General features: G+C 41.7%; 1 protein-coding gene across 1 annotated transcript in view; it reads right to left on the reverse strand.

Moving 5' to 3' along the window:
- Positions 1 to 2,806: 2,806 nt before the first annotated feature.
- The window catches only part of LOC148879929 (uncharacterized), a 31,160-nt gene continuing 11,751 nt past the window's right edge, over positions 2,807 to 22,215 (reverse strand). Inside the window, exons 3-5 of the mRNA XM_088961690.1 lie at positions 4,233 to 4,281; positions 3,478 to 3,522; positions 2,807 to 3,279 (exon numbers count right to left, since the gene is read on the reverse strand). Coding sequence (XP_088817816.1) covers positions 3,222 to 3,279; positions 3,478 to 3,522; positions 4,233 to 4,281 — 152 coding nt within the window. The 3' untranslated portion in view covers positions 2,807 to 3,221. The remainder of the gene's footprint in view (positions 3,280 to 3,477; positions 3,523 to 4,232; positions 4,282 to 22,215) is intronic.

The raw sequence follows: 22,215 nt of genomic DNA on the forward strand, positions 1-22,215 counted from the left end.
ATCCAAGCAACCAGTTGCAGCGGTGGCAGCCATTGATTTCGGCTACTTGTAGACACAAAAAAAAAGAATGAACCGAGAGCCTAAGGTGCTCTAATACCATCTAAAATTAATGGAAGCACACAGTAATCATATTATGATTAGATATTTATAATGGATTAGAGAAGACTCTAGGATGTAAATCACAACAGAATTGTACACGTGAATTTTGTTGTAACAGACTGTAATACTTTGGATATCCCAAAATCGCTTCCTTCATTTCGACCTTTCACAAAACCATAGTTCTGGTAAAATTCCCAAGTCACTAAGCCATTTCAATGCAGAAGCAATCTATCTTAGTAAGAACAAGTTTACTGCAAATGCATCGATGTTGTTCAAAACAAATGGAACGTTGTCATGACTAGACTTGTCACAAAATGAGTTCAACTTTGATTTTTCTAGGGTGAAGCTTCCCAAGAGCCTAGAATATTTGAATAGGGGTGCAAATGGATCATATCGTGGTTAGATCCTATTTGGCTGAATTTGGATCACCCCTATTTGGATCGGATCAGATTCCGGTCCCCCCATATCCAATCTGAGAAGATCCAATCCAGTATATGTTGCATATTTATAAATATAAATATATAATACATATATATGTTATTTATTTATTTATAAATATATTTTTTATATATTTTTATAAATTTATTATATTATTACTTTTTTATAAAAAAACATGTATATATATGATGAAAATAATTAAAAAAATACTTGTATTTTTTGTTTTTACTTTATTTAAATTAGTACATTTTATTCTTCTTTTAATAATTTATTAATTTTTAAAGAAAACAAGTTGGATCGGATCAGATCCAACTTACCGATAAGATTTGAATTCAAATCGAGTCTTATCAGATCTGATCATATTTGATCCAACATGAACAGTGTCAGATTGGATTCGAATATACCCTGATTTGAATCCAATCCGATCCATTTGCATCCCTATATTTGGACGTATTGCATAACATGATCAGAGGGAATATCCCCAAGGAGATCACGAGATTGAATTTGTATTGGCTAAACGTAAGCTATAATATGTTGTGTGAAGATGTTCCATTTGGCGAGAAGGTGCAAGTGTTCGATGCCAACTCTTTCTTCCATAACCGCTATATGTGTGGTCAGCCACTCCCTAGGTGAAAGTTGTCGGCTCACCGTGGATGACAAACATAATGAACTGTTGAAGAGCAAACCCTTTTTTTATTTGACAAAGAGGAAGAAGGAACTCTTAACCCCTATTTTTTATTTGTTTTAAAATTTAATATAAATGTAAATATATTAAAAACGGGATGAGAGGAGTGAAGGACGTTATTCCATTCGCATATGTGAGATTCATGCATGAGAGGGTAGTTCTGTAGGAGATCTGGACTCGCTTTCAAGTTTATTTTTTGAGGGGGTTATAAGGTAATGCTGCCACCTTGGTTATAGAAAATGTGATATGCAGTAATAACATGTTTTTACAACAAATACATACATACATACATACATTGACTTAAAAATTTTCAACCACATCTGGCCCATTTAAAATATAACAAATTCCCAACCCAAGTTATACCGCTAATGAGATTGACCTTTTGCTCCACCATGTGAATTATACATGTTAGATCCCGACTTCCATTAGCTCCCTGACCTTCATTTCAATTGAACCAATCATCATTTTTACCAGATGAGTAGTTTAAGACACCAAATCCAGAGTTTCTATCGTTGGCCATTCATTTATCGGAACATCTTCATTGAAGTACGATGCTTCGACTGAGGCAACATCCATGGAGGAATTTGGTATTCAATGTATAAACCCAACGGGAAAATACATACAAGTCCATTGCAGATTTCTAAATTCCACTGCAAATCTATAAACATTCAAAATGTCAAATACCCCCCACTTTACACACCAATGCCCACCCATGAATTGACATCAATTCCGAACTAACATCTAACCCAAATGTACTTTGGGCCTAAAAATTCTGACCCTGGGCTGAACCGTCATTCTCCCTAAACCCAAATGCCACTAGAGATACTCCCTTTGTCCAATCACGGACGTGCTACATCACTGTGTTTAGTAGCATATAACTAACTCATCATCCATTTACGATTATGACAAAATTAAAGTCTGTTTGGTTCATAGTCGGAATCGAAATTGAAATCAGAATCAAAATCCTCTGGAATTGGAATCGAAATAGTTCATTCCCATAGTCTGTTTGATTTAGACAGGAATGGAAATGGGAATTAAAATCAGCAGGAATGGGATTTCATTCCCAAGGGAGGAGCAGGGAATGGCCATTCCTTCAAATGGGGGAAGCCACTCCAGCAGGAATGGGAATGGGATTCCGATTCGCCCAACCAAACAGTTGGAATCGGAATGGGCCAGACCCCTATTCCTGCAAACAAACGGGGCCTTAGTTCTGCACTAGAGTTCAGAACCTACGGGCTAATATGGCCTTAGGGTGGTCGATAAATGTATTTCCGGGCCATGCGTCCCATATTTTTGGGCTGGACCTCATTAGAACGCTAGAGCTAACCAAATTTAAAATGTCCCCACATTCTTATAATCTATCGGGACTTGACCTCAGGGCGTGCAGAATTCACACTTAATAAAGATGCATCATTGCATGATCTCATCTGATAGTAGACCTAATGCCGGTAAGTATGATAATGATACCCACCAACACAACACTTCTGAATTTCTGATCGTTCAACAACCTGCTTGTACTTCATGCTAAATGAACTAATGAAATCTATTTAACACTGTAACTGTAACATCCTCTTAACAGTCAAATTTTCTGTAACAGTAACCTCTTACTTTCCTTTATAACCACATCCAAGTTAATGATACACTGTAATCTTACCGGTATTCAACCATCTGTAAACAAACCAACGTCAAAGCAGACAATCAACCTTAATGGTCATCCCATTAATGACGGTATTGATGACAATGTATCTTCTCGCTAAAACATCCATATTGGAGAAAACTCTATTTGTTTATTCTTTTTATGATTTTGGATGCAATCAATATATTATAGGTCATGAAATGGCATACCCTTCAGAATTTGTTTGCAGAAGAGCCAGACTTTAAGGCATCTTCAACCTTGAAAGCTCTCTAGGAACAGCACGTAGCATCTTCAAAGGCAGTTTCATCAATCAAACGTTTTTGAGTAGTTCTAACGTGCTGGAATGCCATAAGATAATGGAAATCAGATGAGCCTATTCACTGCTGAATCCAGGGCATCTACATTACTCCTGAGGATTTTCCTTCACTTGTCAAGGAATCAAAGGTCTGTGGTGATAAAGCCAGCACAAGGAAAAAAAAAAACGAAATATTGCACTGAAAAGTGAAAATAAAGAATTTCTAAATTATTATTTTTAAGTACTGCAATTCACATCAGTGAATGTGAATGAATGGACAAGAATGATAGGTGAGAGTATAGTAGCACTTAGATGAAAGGATACAACTGTACAGCTAGATTTTCAATGCCTTTCATTTCCTCATTTAACCTGCAGCACGAGAGAATTAAATTATAAAATAAAAAGATTGGAACCCCTCCCCCCCTCCCCCTCCCACCCACCAAAAAAATCAGAAAACGTTGAATGTGAAAGACCTAAAATCTTATATTCTTATCTTTTTCCAATATAAACTGCAAGCCAAAGGAATTTCTTCTTTTTTTTTTTTTTTTGCCACTGAGGACGAATATGTTAATGAGGATGTATATATGTACGGAAGGAGCTGAATGAACTAAGAAAAACCAAATACTCCACTGCCAATTCATAAGAGTGACTAACAGATCAAACAACTTTTTCATGAATGGTCTGCAATATGCAATCCAAATATGGATATGGTATGGTGGATCTTTTATCTAGAATGCTAGGTAATATATATATATATGGTGTTTAAACCTGGATATATATTTGAGTCCTATATGGTGTTTAAAAGTACTAAAGTAACGAGTACAAAGCTAACACTCCATTATCGGGTAAGTATCTCAGTTAATTGAATATGTAATATAGACACTCTTTGATCTCTCTTTATTTTTCTACCCTACCCCTATTATCTGAACATGTAACGTGAAACTGAACATGGAGGTATCATTCTGACATAAATCTACAATCTCACCAATGAAGACTCCTTGAATTCCATGCTTCTGCAATTCTTTGTTTCCAGAATGAAACAATCTTTTAAATAAAGCATTAAGTTGGGGACTAAATACCTGAGACATGAATTTATGTATCTGTTTCCCCTGGTTGCTGCATCAAGTGCTGTAAAAGAATGAAATGTTAGAGATTAGATCAAGATCCTAAAAACTAAAAATAAAACCAATGAGCAACTAATTTTCTTCTATAATGAACATTTCATGAAGAAAAAAGGGAACAAAAATTTATGCTGATTCACAAAAAAGAATCATTTCTGAACCAGAATGCATCCATCTAGATTCTATGCATCATAGATAAGCCTCTTCATTTTTACTGAATAATAAAAAATGAACTCAGGAGAAAAAAACAAAAAGAAAAAAAGAGATCAGGATTGTGAAGGCCATAGACAAAGATCATAATCTAATGAACAGTAACATCAGCAGCTATAGTCAAGACCCAAAAGATTTCTATATCCAAATTAGAACATTCAGGGTCCGCTTGGTTCGCAGTCGGAATCAGAATCGAAATTGAAATCCTTCTGAATTGGAATCGGAACAGTCTATTCCCACAGTCTGTTTGGTTCAAACGGGAATGGGAATGAGAATTGGAATCAGCAGGAATGAGATTTCATTCCCAATGGAGGGGCAGGGAATGGTCATTCCTTTAAATGGGGGAATGCCATTCCAGCAGGAATGGGAATGGGATTCCAATTCCGCCCAACCAAACAGTTGGAATCGGAATAAACCATTCCGATTCCAATTCTGATTCCAAACCCCTATTCCTGCAAACCAAGCGGGGCCTCGGTACAGTACAAAAATCAGGCTGGCTCAGTAGCCAATGTGGAACCCAGGAACCGGTATCCAATTGTGTTTGGATTAATGAGCAGATGGTACCTGCATGAAACCCTGATTGATCTGTATGACCCACCTGAATTTTACCAATTATTATGACATGGAAGTTTTAATGAACCTCCGGGGTTGTTATTTATTTATTTAATAAAAATTTTTAATTAATAATGAAAAACGCCTTGCTATTTAGAGAAAATAGCAAGGACACCACTACAAAATAACATAATTGTCATGAAAAACATCAAACAAACAAACAAACCAGCAAAGGTTATCACCCTTCTTGCCTATAGATCAAGGTCAATTTTGATTCTGTGCCCCAGGCCCAGAGCACCCCCCACCCAACCGAAGACTTGATATGCTTGCACCTTATCTAGATAAAGAGACTGCCAAGTCGCATTACGAATCTCTAACAAGCTGTTCAAACAAGTCAAACAAGAAACTAATGTCTTGCCTCACCGAAAAGGAACCTGAACAGCTGGGACCTGTTTGGGTTATGGTTGAGCTGGCCCTAGGTGCCATGTGTCACCTCCGTGGCCGCCTTATCACTTTGGCCACGTCGAAACCACGTATCGGATAAGCGCGACCAAGATAGGAGAGCGCCGTACGGATAAGGAGTACAACTCAACCGGGGATTAGGTCTTATCCCGAAGACCTCAATGGACAACCTCATCCCGACAACCCCGGAAGCCTCATCCGAATCGGACACAGATCTTCAGCTATAAGTAGGTAACCCCCGCTCAAGGTGAGGAACTTTTGACTCTCTAGCATCCGCACTGTTACTCTGCTCGGACCAGAATTGCTCTCTCAACTGCTCGGCCCGATCACCCATTCTCCTCACTGACTTGAGCATCGAAGTGCCTACCCGAGGAATAACTCCTTGGGCCTCTGACTCTTTTCTTGGTTTCAGATCTTGCTGCACAACTTCATCCTTCCACCTCAGCTTCGTCCAATTGGCAGGATTATCTGACTGCGACCTCGATTCAGAACACCTCAGATCGAGCAGCATCAGATTGGCATCTATGGGAATTGCACAAAAAGCCATTCCAAACCCTCTTTCCACGTGATCAAGAAAGATGCCAAGAAACACATCCGACCGCTCTATAGGTCGATCCCCATCTCAGAGCTCCCACTCTCACCACCGCGGCCCCTTGCATCGTGAATCTCAACAACAACCTCAGCTGTAGACCGCGGTCGACCCCACCCAGTTCCAGGCAATGCAACAGAAGGTCGACCATATCCTAGCGATGATGCAGATGCTGGGATCTACAGCACAACCTCCTCATCGGTCCGTCCCCCCTCTTGCCCCAACACTTACTGCGGTCGATCCTCGCTCTGAGGACCCCAAAAAGCACCGATTGGACAAGGACGAGGCGCGGTCTGGCCAAGAAAGGCAACAGTTGTCAAGAAGATCGAACTCAGCCTGATCCCGTGAACGCAACGACCGCAGAAAGACATTGTTATGCCCAAGTTCCAGCGAAAGAAAGGCACGGAAAAAGGATGCAGCAACAACCAGCCTCCATCGCAGAATCCAGCTCGGTAAAAGATCACCCTGGCGCTCGAACCTTGGCTCATAAGGCACTTTGGCAAGGCTACTTCAGGCCGACCATGAAGCAGGATGCAGCCCAACTCGTTAGGAAATGCAACCGCTATCAAAGGCACTCCAACCTTCATCGTCAGCCAGCGGTCCCCTTGAAGCCAATCACAAGACTGTGGCCCTTCACACAGTGGGGAATGGATATCCTCAGACCTTTCCTTACCACAGTCAAGCAAAAGAAGTTCCTTCTAGTTGCAATGGACTATTTCACCAAGTGGGTGGAAGCCGAAGCCTTGGCACGCATTACCACACTGAATGCCCAGAATTTCTTCTGGCAAGGTATTGTCTGTCGGTTTGGCATTCCTTAAGTTCTCATCACCGACAACGGTGCACAGTTCACCGAACGTAAGTTCGAAGCCTTCTACACCGACCTGAAGATCGACCACCAGACCACAACCGTTCACTGACCTGAGAGCAATGGGCAGACCGAAGTAACCAACTGAACCCTATTGCACGGCTTGAAGACCAAACTTGACCAGGCCAAGGGAAGGTGGGTCGAGGAGATGCCAAGCATTCTCTGGGCGTACAGGACCACATCGCGGATAGCTACCAGAGAGACTCCATTCAGCCTAGCATACGGGGCCGAAGCCATGATCCCCGTAGAGATAGGCTCGCCAACTCTCTAAGCCAAGCTTTACGACGACGAGCAAAACAACGAAGGCTTCTGCGTAGAGCTCGACCTGGTGGAGGAAGCACGTAGCCGAGCATACCTCAAGACGACAACACAACAACACAAAATGGCCAAGTACTACGACTCCAAAGTCTGAAGAAGAGAGTTCAAGACAGGCGACCTTGCCCTTCGCAAAGTCAATACCATGCCAGCAGAAGGAAAGCTCGGACCGAACTGGGAAGGATTGTACAAAGTGACCAAAGTCCTCGAGCCTGGTACCTACAGACTAGAAGACCTCAACGGAAAGCCCATTCCAAGGAGTTGGAATACCAGGAATCTGAGGATGTACTATCAATAACCTACATCAATAAAGACAACATTTTCTACAATCATCTATTCAGCACACACTACATGGCACACACTATCCACACACTGCACAACGCACGCCGCACAACATGCACCACCCGCGCACTAAGTAGGCCGACCCATAATGGCCAAAACCCACAATGCATAGCCACGCACTAATTCGGCAACACAGCCAACCAAGTCAACTAGTTGACTTGGTCGATGACAGCCAGAGCCCAAAGCAGGAAGGACGCCCCCGCCTTCTAAGGCTAGAGGGCGACCATCGAACTCCGTGCACCTTGCTGATGAACCGTCTGATCTAAGCTAACCAAGGAACGTATAGCCCAAAAAGAGCACAAGGCTCCCCGAAACCAGGTGCCACTGAGCATCCCCCAAGCGATGAGAGATCAGAAGCACCGTGGCCAGCGAAAGCCAAAGACTAGGACGTCAAGATCTCGGCTACTCAAGACCTCGGCCAGCATAAGACCGAGGCTTACAACTAAGATCGACGAGATAAGGAAATGAAAGAGGGACACATAGCTCGGAACAAAAAACATCTTTTCATTAATTACAAAAGATAATTACAAATAGAAAGGCTTGGCATACCGAGTCGTACACATCAACAGCAAATAAAAAAAGAGACAATACCGGAAGAACAGGACAGAAGCAACGGGCAGACATCTCACTCCTCAGTCAGACGATCTTCGACCTCCTCAGGCACCTCGACGGCAGCAATGTTGCCCTCGGTAGGCATAGCAGGGACGTATGAGCCTAGACCCTGTGTGACCTCAGCGACGTCGAGGAACCTACGCATAATCTTGTCGTGGCAAAGGTAGAACTCCTACTCCCAAGAATACGAGGCAAAGTTGTCCAACGTGTTCTAATAATCCTCCGAGGCCTTGAACCTAGCGACCGCCTCCTCTGTCCGGGCCACCCTTTCATTGGCCTCCTTCAGTGCCTCCCACGCTCCCTTCAGGTTGGAAACACGGTCCTTCAGCTTGCTGACGGTCTCACTCCGCTCCTCGATGCCACACTTCAGTTGGGCGTTCTCGGCCAACCGAGCCCTCGAATGCTCCACCTCAGCCTACCCCGCCTCATAAAGTCGTCGCACCGTCCGAAGGCGCTCGATCACGGCAATCGCCGAGCAAGCATTCTACAAGAAGAAACCAACTATCATCACAACAGGAGTAACCGGCCAAAATATAAGTAACCAAAACAAGAAAGGAGACTTACCGACGCGGCCTGGAGCACAAGCGCACTCTCCAAAGCACCGCTTGAAGATCCGACGAGTTCGCACCTAATGGTTGGCGTCAACAAACCCTGAAGAAGTTGCTCAGTTACGCCTTCCATCTCAAGCTCGTCTTCTGGCCGAACACTCCACCGTGGCATGTAGGTTGCAGGGTTGCCGCCCTCCGACACGTTCTCCCACGGGGGAGGAGAGTGGGCGGCTTGAACACCTTCCTCGAGGTCGACCATGACCCAGTGTTTTAAAAGGCGCGCCTAGGCGCAGAGGCAAGGCGTTTTCCAAGCTAGGCGCCTCACCCAGGCTAAGGCGCACAAACCTTGAACAGGCGCCCGCCTTTGCGCCTCAGGCCAGGCAACAGGCGACCCAAGCGAGCGCCTGGATGATGTTTAGTTGTCTACAAATTTCAACTTAAAATAGGATTCAAAATTATATTAAAAAAAACACAAAATAGGAAACTTAGAAAAAAAAGGGAGGTGAATCGACAAGGTCTTTGCCAAAACAACCAAAAGAAAAAAAGAAAAGAAAGTTTGGAGGGAAGACTTCCTTCGTCCAAAAGTTAGCACTCCAGAAGACAAACCAAAGGAAGTTGAAGCTCATTCAAGCTCAAGTTCGTCCAAGACTCCAAGCCTGAATCAAACAGAGCTACAGTATCAGCCTATCAGGTATGTTATGTTTTTTTTTGTTTTTTGTTCTTCTTCTTCCTGCGGTAGTTGGCAGTCCAGGTTGAAGCAGGGGCTCCGCCCTATTTTTCTTCTTCTTCATACAAAACATGCATAAAAACAGGGGCTCCACCCTTCTTCAGTTTTATCAGTAAAACAGGGGCCCTGCCCTCTCTCTTCTCTTCTTCTTCTTCTTCTTATTCTTCTTCTTCTTCTTCTTTGGCTATGCCCCATTTGTTTTTTGAGTTTTTGTCATAAAAATAGGGGATCCACCCTTTTTTTTCAGTTTTTCTCATTAAAGTAGGGGCTCTGCCCCATTGTTTTTCAGTTGTTATCATAAAAACAGGGGATCCACCCCATTTTTTTCAATTTTTCTCATTGAAACATATTGCTTTTCAGTTTTTATCATAAAAACAGGGGATCCGCCCCATTTGTTTTCAGTTTTTCTCATTAAAATTGGGGCTCCACAGTCCACCCCATTGTTTTTTAGTTTTTATCATTAAAACTGCCCATTCTTCTTTATAGTTTCTACAAAGACTTGCATAATTGCAAAATTGCAGTCTTGCTTCTTAGTGAGTTAAAGCAATTCAGTTTTTCTCATTATCAAATAGGATAGTTTATTTATTTCTGTTAGTATCAAGTAGAACTAGAATAGTTTATTTATTTTCAAAGATAGGTTCAAAAATATGAGTATTGATAGCTGCAAATTGTAATTGTTATTTGCCAATAGGAAATTTTGCCAACCGAGTAAAGAGATGGGAGACAAGTCAAACAATACTCAAGAAAGCAATAGGAAAGACCCGGGCTGGAAATATTGTTATTTGCAAGATCCAAAGAATACAAATTCTATCACTTGCAAATTTTGTGGCAAAGTGACAAATGGAGGGATCTATAGAGCAAAGGAGCATTTGATTGGTGGAAGAAGAAACGTAAAAGTCTGTCCTAAATGCCCGAAAGAGGTGAAAGAAGAGATATTAGCATAGATGCATAGAAAAAAAAAATCAATGAAAGAGGACATAGTTGGAAGTCAAGAGGGCAGAATTCCTGATTTTGATGATTTTGAACACATAATTGAAGATGAGGATGAGATAGGGGACAAGGTGGAAGTTCTTGGTGTTGGTGGTGGTGATCACATTCCTACTGCTTCAGGTTCAAAAAGAAGTTCTAAACAGCCCCCCATAGGAAGGCAAAAGAGGCCTTTGGATAAATTTTTTCCTACTCCAAGCCTAGAAGAAATTGTGAATTTGAGAAGAAAACAGAAAAAGATGAAGCAAACCACTATTAGTGATGCGTATAATAAAGAAGGGAGAGAGCAAGTATGCATACGCATTGCTAGATGGTTTTATCAAGCTGGTATTCCCTTGAATACCGTACGCTTGAAAAGTTTTGAAACAATGGTAGAGGCAATAAGGCAATTTGGTCGAGGATTAAAAATCCCAAGTTACTATGAGTTGTGAGTTCCTTTCTTGAAGAAGGAGGTTGATTATACAAAAACATTGCTTCAGCACCAAAAGGAGTCTTGGGAAAAATGAGGCTGCTCTCTTATGTCTGATGGGTGGACAGATAGAAAGGATAGGACCCTCATAAATTTTTTGGTCCATAGCCGTGCGGGGACAATGTTTATAAAGAGCATTGATGCTTTAAGTGAAGTAAAAACAGCTTAGAGTCACATTTATTGCTGACAAGATGGTGGAGAGAATTGGTGAGAAAATGTTCTTCAAGTTATTGCTGACAACACATCAAATTATGTCCTATCCGGTGAGTTTTATACTTTGTTATTATTTCTATTTAACTTTAGTCTTTTGACATGTTAGAGTCACATTTCTTAATTCTTATTTCTTGAATTATTTTCTTGTATTATTAGGGAAGTTTTTTATGGCAAAGCATCCTCATCTGACATGGACACCATGTACTGCCCATTGTTTAGACTTGATATTGGAAGACATTGGGAAGTTGCCTACTATGAAGAGAACAATTGAGAGGGCAATTGCACTTACGGGTTATACCTATAGCCATCCAGGTTTATTGAACCTGATGAAGAAGTTCACAAATCAGAGAGGATTGATTAGGCCAGCAAAAACTCGTTTTGCTACTTCCTTTTTCACATTGCAGAGTATATACAAACAAAAAAAAGAATTTGAGAGATTTATTCAACTCAAAGGAATGGAGTGATAGCAAATGGATAAAAGAAGGAAAAGGGAAAAGAATAGGGGAGACAGTCATGATCAGAGTTGTCAAGGCGAAGCCTAGGCAACAAGGCGACCTTTGAGGCTCGCCTCGCCTAATCGCCTAATTTATTTTTATTATTTTCTTATTTATTAGGGTTTAATCAACACAAACATTGCTAAATGCTGTATTGAACCCTCAAAGACTTAAAAACCAGAACCAATAAGGAAGAACTAAAAATTTTATCTAATCAGCACATTTTCCCCTTCCATATATTCTTCTTCTTCTACTACTACCAATACTTTTTATTTTCTTCTTTTCCTAAAACAAAAAAGTAGAAATCACTAATTGCAGATTTAGTCGAGTTTCTTGTGAAGGAAAGAGGGGGAAGATGAAGATTTCAGTAGTAGAGAAGAAAGGAGAAGAAGAAGAGAGTAGGAAGTCAACCAGGATTGTGAAAAATTAACCCTAGCCGCCCCCCTCTCATTATATTTATACTTAACTTAAAGAGATGAGATATTACAAGGATGCCCTTAGTAGGGCGGCTACTAAAAGCTGAACAGTCACAACTTAAAAAAAACAAACTAATGGGCCTAAAGTCCAACAACTTCCTAACTAAATAAAAACAAACCAGACCAACTCAACACTCCCCCTCAAGTTGGGAGTAAATGTCACACATTCCCAACTTGCGTAGATCATGCTCCAGCTTGTTCTTTGCAACACCTTTTGTGAGAACATCAGTGAGCTGCAAATCAGAAGCAATGTATGGAAGACAAAATTCTCCAGAAGTTACCCTTTCTCTGATAAAATGTCTATCCACTTCAATGTGCTTAGTTCGGTCATGCTGGACTGGGTTATGGGCAATGTTAATTGCTGCCTGGTTATCACAGTATAGCATCATACGTTCTTCTACCTATACATCAATTTCTTCTAATAGGGAACGGATCCAGAGAAGTTCTGAAACTCCATGTGCCATGGCCCTGTATTCAGCTTCAGCACTTGATCTTGCCACCACTATTTGTTTCTTACTCTTCCATGAGACAAGGTTACCCCCAACTAGGGTGCACACTCCTGAAGTTGATCTCCTGTCATCAAGGCATCCTACCCAATCTGCATCTGTATAAACCTCTAGTTTCAACTGTCCATGATCAGTAAACAATATGCCTCTGCCCGGGTGTCCCTTCAGATAAGCAAGAATCCTGTCAACTGCCTCCTAATGCTGGACTCGTGGAGCATGAATGTATTGACTTACTACACTTACTGCATAGGAGATGTCTGGTCTTGTCATACACAAGTATAGCAGCCGACCCACAAGTCTCTGATATTTCCCAATGTCCTTTATTGGTTCACCTTCTGATGCATTGATTTTATGGTTCTGATCAATAGAGGTGCTGATTGTCTTTGTTCCAAGCTTCCCTGTCTCTTGAAGAAGATCCAAGGCATACTTCCTTTGTGAGATAAAAATTCCATGTTTTGATCTTGCAACTTCAATGCCTAAGAAGTATCTTAGTTCTCCAAGATCCTTAATTTCAAATTCTTTATGTAGGTTCTTTTTTAAACCATCAATCTCACTCAGATCATTCCCGGTGACAACAATATCATCCACATAAACAATTAGGATTGACACCAAAGATACCCTTCGCTTCACAAACAAGGTGTGATCGGATTGAGTCTGATTGTAGCCAAAAGCAATCAAAGCATGTCTGAATCTGTCAAACCATGCTCTGGGAGATTGTTTCAAGCCATAAAGTGACTTCTTAAGCCTACATACCTTTCCCTTTTCAGTATCATTGTAAAAACCAACAGGAAGATTCATATACACTTCTTGTTGCATATCCCCATTTAGGAAAGCATTCTTCACATCAAGTTGAAACAAGGGCCAAGAGTATGAGGCAGCAAGAGAAAGAAGTATCCGAACAGAGGTCATCTTTGCAACTGGCGCAAAGGTCTCTAAGTAATCAATGCCATAGGTCTGTGTGTACCCTTTTGCAACAAGTCTTGCCTTGTACCTTTCTATACTTCCATCTGCCTTATATTTTACTGTGTAAACCCATCTGCACCCAACTGTCTCCTTGCCTTCTGGTAGATCCACAATGTCCCATGTCTGATTCTTAATCAAAGCTATCATCTCTTCCTGTATAGTTGTCTTCCACTCAGGTTTGGAGAGAGCCTCACTAACACCCTTGAGTATAGACACTGAATCAAGAGATGAGAGAAAAGCACGGTAGGAAGGAGAAAGTCCATTGTAGGATAAGTACTGTGAAATACAATGAGCAGTACACTTTCTCTTCCTTTTTCTGAGAGCAATAGGGAGATCAAGGATATCTGTAACAAAGTTAGTAGGATCAATGGGAACTGAAACAGTAGCGGGACCAAGAGGAATACCCGAATCCATGGCAGCCAAATTTGGAGTCTCCAAGGAATCGACCGGAAGTGATGCGAGTTCTGTTGTAGTGGAATCAACCTCCTTGTGAAGTCTCTGTCGTAAGTAATGTTGAGAAGCAGAACACAAAGGAGGTGGCAAGGTAGGTGCCACAAGGTGGTGGTCAAGCACAGGAGTAGACACAGGGACTGGAACTGGGAGAGGAATAGATTGCTTACTCACTTCCCCAAAACACTCCCCCTGAGAAGGATTCTTTGAGAAGAAGTACGTGGATTCAAAAAATGTGGCATCCATGGTAACATACCGGCTCCTAGAGACTGGATCATAGCAACAATACCCTTTCTGATTCTCTGCATATCCAAGGAAGACACACTTCTTTGCCTTGAGATCAAGCTTCGAGCGGTGAGGACCAAGGATATGTGCAAAGCAGACACACCCAAACACCCTGAGAGGAATATGAAACATCTCCCCCTAAGGAAAAAGAAGACTGAATGGGGTGTTGAATCCAAGTATACGAGAGGGCACCCTGTTAATCAGATATACTGCTGTGAGAACTACATCACCCCAAAACCGAACTGGAACTGTAGATGTGATCATCATGCTTCTTGCAGTCTCAACAATGTGTCTATTCTTCCTTTCTGTAACACCATTCTGCTGTGGACTATAGGGGCAACTGCTCTAATGGACAACACCATATTCTAACAGATATGAGGCAAGATGTCTTTCAAAATATTCCCTGGCATTGTTATTCTTGTTCCAAACTGCGTTAGTACCATCTGATGAAATTGCCTCACCAAGGATGGTACCTCATCACGGGATCTCATCAGGTAAATCCAAGAGTATCACGATAAATCATCCACAAATAAGAGAAAATAGCGATAGCCTCCCATAGAAGGAACATGGTAAGGGCCCCACACATCCGAATGAATAATATCAAAAGAAAAAGAACATCTTTTATTACTAGGTTTAAATGAATGTCTACAATGCTTTCCAAGTTGACAACCTTCACACTCCAGACTTGACAAACTAACAGACTCAAAAAGTTTTGGAAACAAAAATCTCAAAGAAGAAAACGGTAAATGACCCAAACGATTATGCCAAAGCATAATTTGACTCCCAGACCCTGACTCACTATCCCTACTGACATGATGACTCTGATGAGAAGGAAGTACATCCAAGAGGTAGATTCCATTCACTTCACGACCACTCTCAATCGTCCTCTTTGAATCCAGATCCTGCAAAATACAACGACCAGGAGAAAAAATTACTGAGCACTTCAGGTTCTTAGTCAAACTACTAGCAGATAACAAATTAGTGCTCAATCTGGGAACATGAAGGACAGAGGGTAGAGAAATAGAATCACTAACCTTGACAGATCCCTTCCCAGCAATAGGAACATGGGATCCATCAGCTATGGAGACCCTATCTCTACCAAAACAGAACTGGTAAGTTGAAAAAATAGTAAAGCTCTGGGTCATGTGCTCTGAGGCTCCAGAATCTACAATCCAAGGAGATCCCTCCTTACCTGAAGTGGAAACATAATTTGTAGTGACGTGTGAACTACCTGTGTGAGCAAAGGAAGTAGAGTGAACTCCACCAGTGCCACCTGTACCTTGCTGTCCGCTTGCGGTTGAACTGGAATTGGTTGTATCCCGCTGGTTTAGAAGTAGCCCATACCTCTCAAGTTCGGCCCTTACTGCAGCAGCTGCAACAGACTCCAGAGCAGTTGTAGTAGGAGGGGCCGGAATGTCACCAGTAACTGCCTTGTGCGCATTTCCCTTCTTATTTTTCAATCTAATCGACACAAGATGTGGGTGAAGCTTCCAGCAAGTATCTCTTGTATGTTTAGGCTTCTTACAATAGTCACAGATCAGATCTCTTTTATCTTCCTTCTTGATGTCACTGCCACTTTGTTTAGGTTTCACAACACTTACCATGGCAGACTGATCAGAAATAAGGTTTTTCATCATCACATCTCTCCTGCACTCCTCCCCTAACACAAAGGCATATGCTTGGGAGAGAGTAACACTGTCCCTGGAAAGAATGTGCTGTCGTGCAATATCATACTCAGGATTAAGGCCAGCAAGGAATTCAAACACCCTATGCTTCTCTAGATGTTTCTGATAGGTAGTTGCATCCTTAGTGGTTTCCCAAGCAAATGTCTCTAAATGGTCAATCTCCTGCCACAAGGTTTTAAGGACTGAAAAATAGGCTACAACAGATCTATCTCCCTGCCTTGTAGCAATAATCTGATTTCTCAATTGATAAGCCCTAGCAACATTCTCCCTCTGTGAATAGGTTTCTGCAACCCCATCCCATACTTCCTTAGTTGTATTTGCCCATAAAAAATTTTTACTTATATGTGGCAACATGGAATTACACAACCAAGTCATCACCATATAATTCTCCTGTACCCACCGGGAGTTGCTAGTTTCGGGTTTCACCTCTTCGCCAGTGATATACCCTAATTTCCCACGAGCACCAATGGCCATCTTTGCAGATTGTGACCATTCTAAGTAATTTGCACCATCCAACCTAACTGTAGTAATGGTCCCAGCCCCGAAAGGGTCTCCAGCACCTCCTTCCACTGGTCTCATTTCACTCCCGGGCTTATTTTCAACTCCGTGGCCCTCCATGCTTCTCAAAAAATGTAAAGAAAATAACTGAAATTTGCAGCATAATCAAACAAAACACCTTTTGGAACCAACAACACCTTTCTGGTGTCCTAGACTTTCTTCCCACAAAAGATTCCTTTTCTGTAAGACGGGAGAAGAGAGAGAAGAGGCAGTCGCCCTCTCTAGAAGCCTCCAAATCAAGTAGGACTTGAATCGCCCCTTAAAAATACTCCAAAGAACCCTAAAAAATTAGGGCGCCACTTCCTAGGTCAAAATTGAAGAGTCCAATAGAAACAGGACTCTTCCCCTTTCTCTAGTTTTTCCTGATTTTGATGAGAAACCCTGGACCAGCTACAGGGCACACAGATCCACCAAAAAAATCCAAAAACTGGGCTTACCTGAGAGCTTCGATCAGCCTCTTAAATCACCATGCAGTCGGCCGATCTAGGGCTGCATGAGAGAACAACTTCAATGAACCTTCAGTATGCTCTGATACCAAGTAGAAATCACTAATTGCAGACTTAGTCGAGTTTCTTGTGAAGGAAAGAGGGGGAAGATGAAGATTTCAGCAATAGAGAAGAAAGAAGAAGAAGAAGAAGAGAGTAGGAAGTCAACCAGGATTGTGAAAAATTAACCCTAGCCGCCCCCCTCTCATTATATTTATACTTAACTTAAAAAGATGAGATATTACAAGGATGCCCTTAGTAGGGCGGCTACTAAAAGCTGAACAGTCACAACTTAAAAAAACATAAACTAATGGGCCTAAAGCCCAACAACTTCCTAACTAAATAAAAACAAACCAGACCAACTCAACAAAAAATAAGGGTTCAGCCCCTATATTTTTTGAATTTTATTTTCCTTCTTCCTTTTCTTCTCATGAATATGTTGATTTTCTATACTTTAATATGAAATTTATACTTTTCTTATGAAAATCATGAATAATTATTAAAGAAATATGGTTATGGTACCTAGAGAACTACCCTATGATCTATGTTTTAACATAAAAAATCCATCACCTAAGCGACGCCTAGGCGCCCGCCTAGGCAACTAGGCGACTAGGGCTAGCCTCGCCTTGGCGCTTTGAAAACTATGGTCATGATGCCCACATTTTGGAATAATGTCATCTTTACTCTTAAAGTGTGTGACCCTCTTGTTCGTGTATTAAGGTTGGTGGATCGTGACAACAAGCCTTCCATGGGTTATATTTATGAGGCTATGGATCGAGCAAAGGATTTGACGAGGCATTTGGTGGAAGGAAAGAAAAATATGAAGAAATTTTTTAAATTATTGATAAGAGGTGGGAATGCCAACTCCACCAACCATTGCATGCAATTGGTTACTTTTTAAACCCCCAATTTTATTATGATGATCAAGAGAGAATTGAAACAGATGAAGAGGTTATGATGGGGCTTTTTAAAGTATTGAAATGCTTGAGAAGGACAAGAATAAGAGAAGTGTAATCATTGATGAAATATCCAAGTACAAGAAAGCATAAGGCATTGTTGGTTTTGATATGGCTATTTCCGAGAGGAAGACTAAAGCACCAGGTAAATAACATTGATTTAATAATTAATACAATATTGGATTATCTCAATATTTTTAGTTTGTCTAATGATCACTAATTCAGTTAATATTTATATTTTTTAGTTGATTGGTGGACCATATTTAGTGCTTCTACTCTGAATCTACAAAAGATTGCAATGAAAGTTCTAAGTTTGACATGTACTGCATCGGGGTGTGAGCGAAATTGGAGCATATTTGAGCATGTATGTCAAACTACTACACTCAAATACTTCCATTTTTTTTGGATAAACTATCTTAAATTTACACATTTAATTTTTTGAATTAATAGATCCATACTAAGAAAAGAAATCGATTGGATCAAAAGCGATTGAATGACTAGGTATTTGTTAAGTTCAACCAGATGTTTAAAGAAAGTTTTGACTCACGTAGCACCAATGACCCCATTTCATTAAAAGATATAGATGAGAGTAATGAATGGTTAATGGGGGAGGTAGGATGTGATGAGGATGGTGCAGAAGCTGATTTGGTGTTTGGTGATGATACACTAGCATGGGGAGATGTTACTCGTGCTTCTGGAGTTGAAGAGCCACTAATGTATACAAGGTCTAGAGCTTCAATTTTCCAAGTAAGAGCAACAAAATCTAGTGGAAAAAGACCAAGACAGCTTCAATTGGAAGATGAAGAAGAGGAAGAAGTTGAAGTTGATGTTGAAGAAGAAAAGAAAGAGGATTTTGATGACTACAAGTCAGATGACAATGAAGATGAAGTTCAACTTCCAAGTGAAGATGAAGATGATTAGAGGATGAGGATGCTGATTAAGACATTGAATCTTGAAGAATGGCTGAACTGAAACCTTAGACTCTTTTTTTTATATAGAAAATTGTCTATGACTCATTTTTTGGGTAGAAAACTGTCTATGACTTAATATATAGCTTGTTTTTTGAAATATTTTTCAAATCTGATTCCTTACTTGCTTATTACAATAAAGGATTAATTTTTATATTGATTTTGTTACGTGTGAGTGTAACGGTGTGAGCCATGGAGAGGATACTGATACCAAGAGGTAAGTGTCTTTTAAGTGTTAACTTCATTAACGCTGGTTATCTAATGTTGTATAGGTTGTGCACTTGTGCTCATATGTCATATTCTTTAATTCTTTTATATTTATATTTTATATTTTTATATTGAATCATTGAATTTGAATGTGTTATACTGTTCTGTTTTTTTTTTTTTTGTAGCCTAGTTTTAATGCTGATTTCTTAATTCTGTACTTATTGCATATTTTCCTGATTAACCAATTGAATCATTGCTGATTGCATATTCTTTATTCTTTTATATTTAATGCTGATTGCATTTGCATATTCTATAATTCTTTTATATTTAATCATGCTGATTTCTTAATTTTTATATTGAACCATGGTTGATTTCATAATTTATCAGTTTATGAGTTTATCTCTAATTTTTATTTCTGTAGATTCAAGATTGATCATTGATGATTGCATATTTGCATATTTTCCTGATTCATTAACTTCAGAATTCAGATTGCTGATAAGCTGATTACATTACCTCTAATGAGTAATGTCTAATAATCTAAGTATCTAATTCTAACCAATTGAGATAATAATTAAGTAATTAACTTTGTTTTTTGATATTTTCCTGATTTCTTAGAATTTCTACATTTTTTTTCTTATGTTTTCTATTTTTTTCTATTTTCTCTATTATTTTAGTTTTTTTTTTGTGCACCTTTTTTAAAAAGGCGTGCGCCTCACCTTGCGCCTCAGGCACATTTGGAACCTATCGCTTTTTGTGTGCCTTTCGCTTTTAAAACACTGCCACGACCACCTCCTCGTTGGCCTGCCTCGACCTCTTCTACTACCGAGGAGTGCATTCTGCAGACCTTGGCTGCACGTCATCAACTTGGGGCTGAGCCCCCTGGGTATGGTCGGACCATGCTCTCTCTGCTGCGGCCCTCATGTGACGGGACATCCCCTCGCGACTAGCCATTTCAGCACCTGTGCAAGATAAACAGCAAAATCAAGTCCAAAAGCTCGAAAAAGAGAAGAAACCAGTAAAGGCTGCATGAGACACAGACTGGTCGTCTCGCTCATCAGCCTGGAACTGATCAACTTCAAAAAGGACGTGTACTCCATCACGTCGACCTCCTCAATCATCTCTATCGACGCCCTTTCCTCCTCGATCAGATGGGTCGAGGTGGGCACCTTCACTTTTGTCCTTGGCTTCTGGAGCTCAGCCAGTAGAGGCAAGCCTCCAGGACAGTGCACGAAGAACTTCCCCTTCCAGCGCTTCATTGAGGATGGGGCCTCCACCAACACTTTGATGCGTTGCCAAACCAAGAAGTAGTAATACCCCTGCTAGTGATGCTTCAATTGGATGAAATACGCAAGCATAGGCAAGGTAATATCAAAACCGTGGATTGAGATAGCAAAACAGACTGACTACAAACCTAAAAGAGTTCGGCATTAGCTGGAAAGGCAACACCGGTACCACCTGAACAGCTCGACAATCCCCTCGCATAGGGGAAATCTTAGCTCGGCCACCAGGCTGTACTCATGCACAGAGCTCGCCTGGCCGAGCCGAAGTGGGTTTCTCACCAACCCTCGGGCACCTAAGTTCATACTCTTCGGGAATGCAGTACAGGGCTCTTATCTGGGCCAAGTTCCCAGGCGTCAGACAGCACGGAGTCATCCCAAATTGGCTACTAGCCCACAGAGGAAGGGTGACCTCCTCCTCAGTTGACAGCTCAGCCTCGGCCTCCCACTCAGCGACCCGCTCAGGATCAAAGGCCTCAAAGTCCTTGGCCCCAGCCCCCCGACCGTCGGCCTCACGAGTATTGAGCGCAATAGCCTCGATGAGAGACCCCGGATCAGACTCACTACGGGAAGAAAAGGAAGAGGAAGAACGGGAAGAGTCCGCGGACAAGGAAGACATCTTACCAGATTCTACGAAAGCCTAGACCGTGGAACTAAAGCAACACCGAGCCGAATACTACCTCTCGCAGAGCTCTACACGCACTTCCTTTGCAAATGACAAAGTGGAAATCCTCTTCACCCCCTTTTATAGGGCCCCGAGCGATCCAGATCAACGGCGTAGATCAAACGCCGCCCTCTGACAGCTCGGGAAGACGAAACGACACCACTGCCCTTCTTACTTGTGTAGCCTCGGGGAGGCAAAACGACACTCCCCCCAATCTGTCTCGGAAACGGTACGAGCATCGAGCCAGCCGGTTCGCCCAAAAAACCAGTTCAACCTTTAGTCCCTCCGCAAAAGATAGCACGCTCAACCAAACTTCTAATTCAAGTTCCTCAGCCGAGAACTGAAGAGCTCTTCCATGCCACACCGCGGCCGAACACTACAATCCTTGACTTCGGAACTGGGGGAGTGGTGTTTAGGTTATGGTTGAGCTAGCCCCGGGTGCCATGTGTCACCTCCGCGGCTACCTTATCACTTTGGCCACGTCAGAACCACATCATCAGATAAGCGCAACTAAGATAGGAGAGCATCGTACGGATAAGGAATACAGCTCCACCTGGGATTAGGTCTTATCCCGAAGACCTCGGTGGACAACCTCATCCCGACAACCCCGGAAGCCTCATCCGAATCGGACACGGATCTTCATCTATAAGTAGGTAACCCCCACTCAAGGTAAGGGACTTTTGACTCTCTAGCACCCGCACTGTTACTCTGCTCGGACCAACATTGCTCTCTCAACTGCTCGGCCCGATCACCCATTCTCCTCACTGACTTGAGCGTCGGAGTGCCTACCCAGGGAATAACTCCTCGGGCCTCTGACTCTATTCTTGTTTCAGATCTTGTTGCACGGCTTCATCCTTCCACCTCGGCTTCATCTAGTTGGCAGGATTATCTGGCTGCAACCTCAGTTCAGAACACCTTGGATCAAGCAGCATCAGGACCCTTCATTTCACCCAGCATATTACAACTTGACAGTAACCTTCAGCTATCACTCCACTCCATCCAGAGGAGAAAGCCAGTATTATCCCTTGAAGAAGAGCAAGCAATTGTTCTCCTAGTTAAATCCTACATCTTATGGG

This window comes from Nelumbo lutea, chromosome 1 (assembly GCF_056320005.1).
Source record: "Nelumbo lutea isolate HS-2025 chromosome 1, American lotus-T2T, whole genome shotgun sequence".
Taxonomy (NCBI): Eukaryota; Viridiplantae; Streptophyta; class Magnoliopsida; order Proteales; family Nelumbonaceae; genus Nelumbo; species Nelumbo lutea.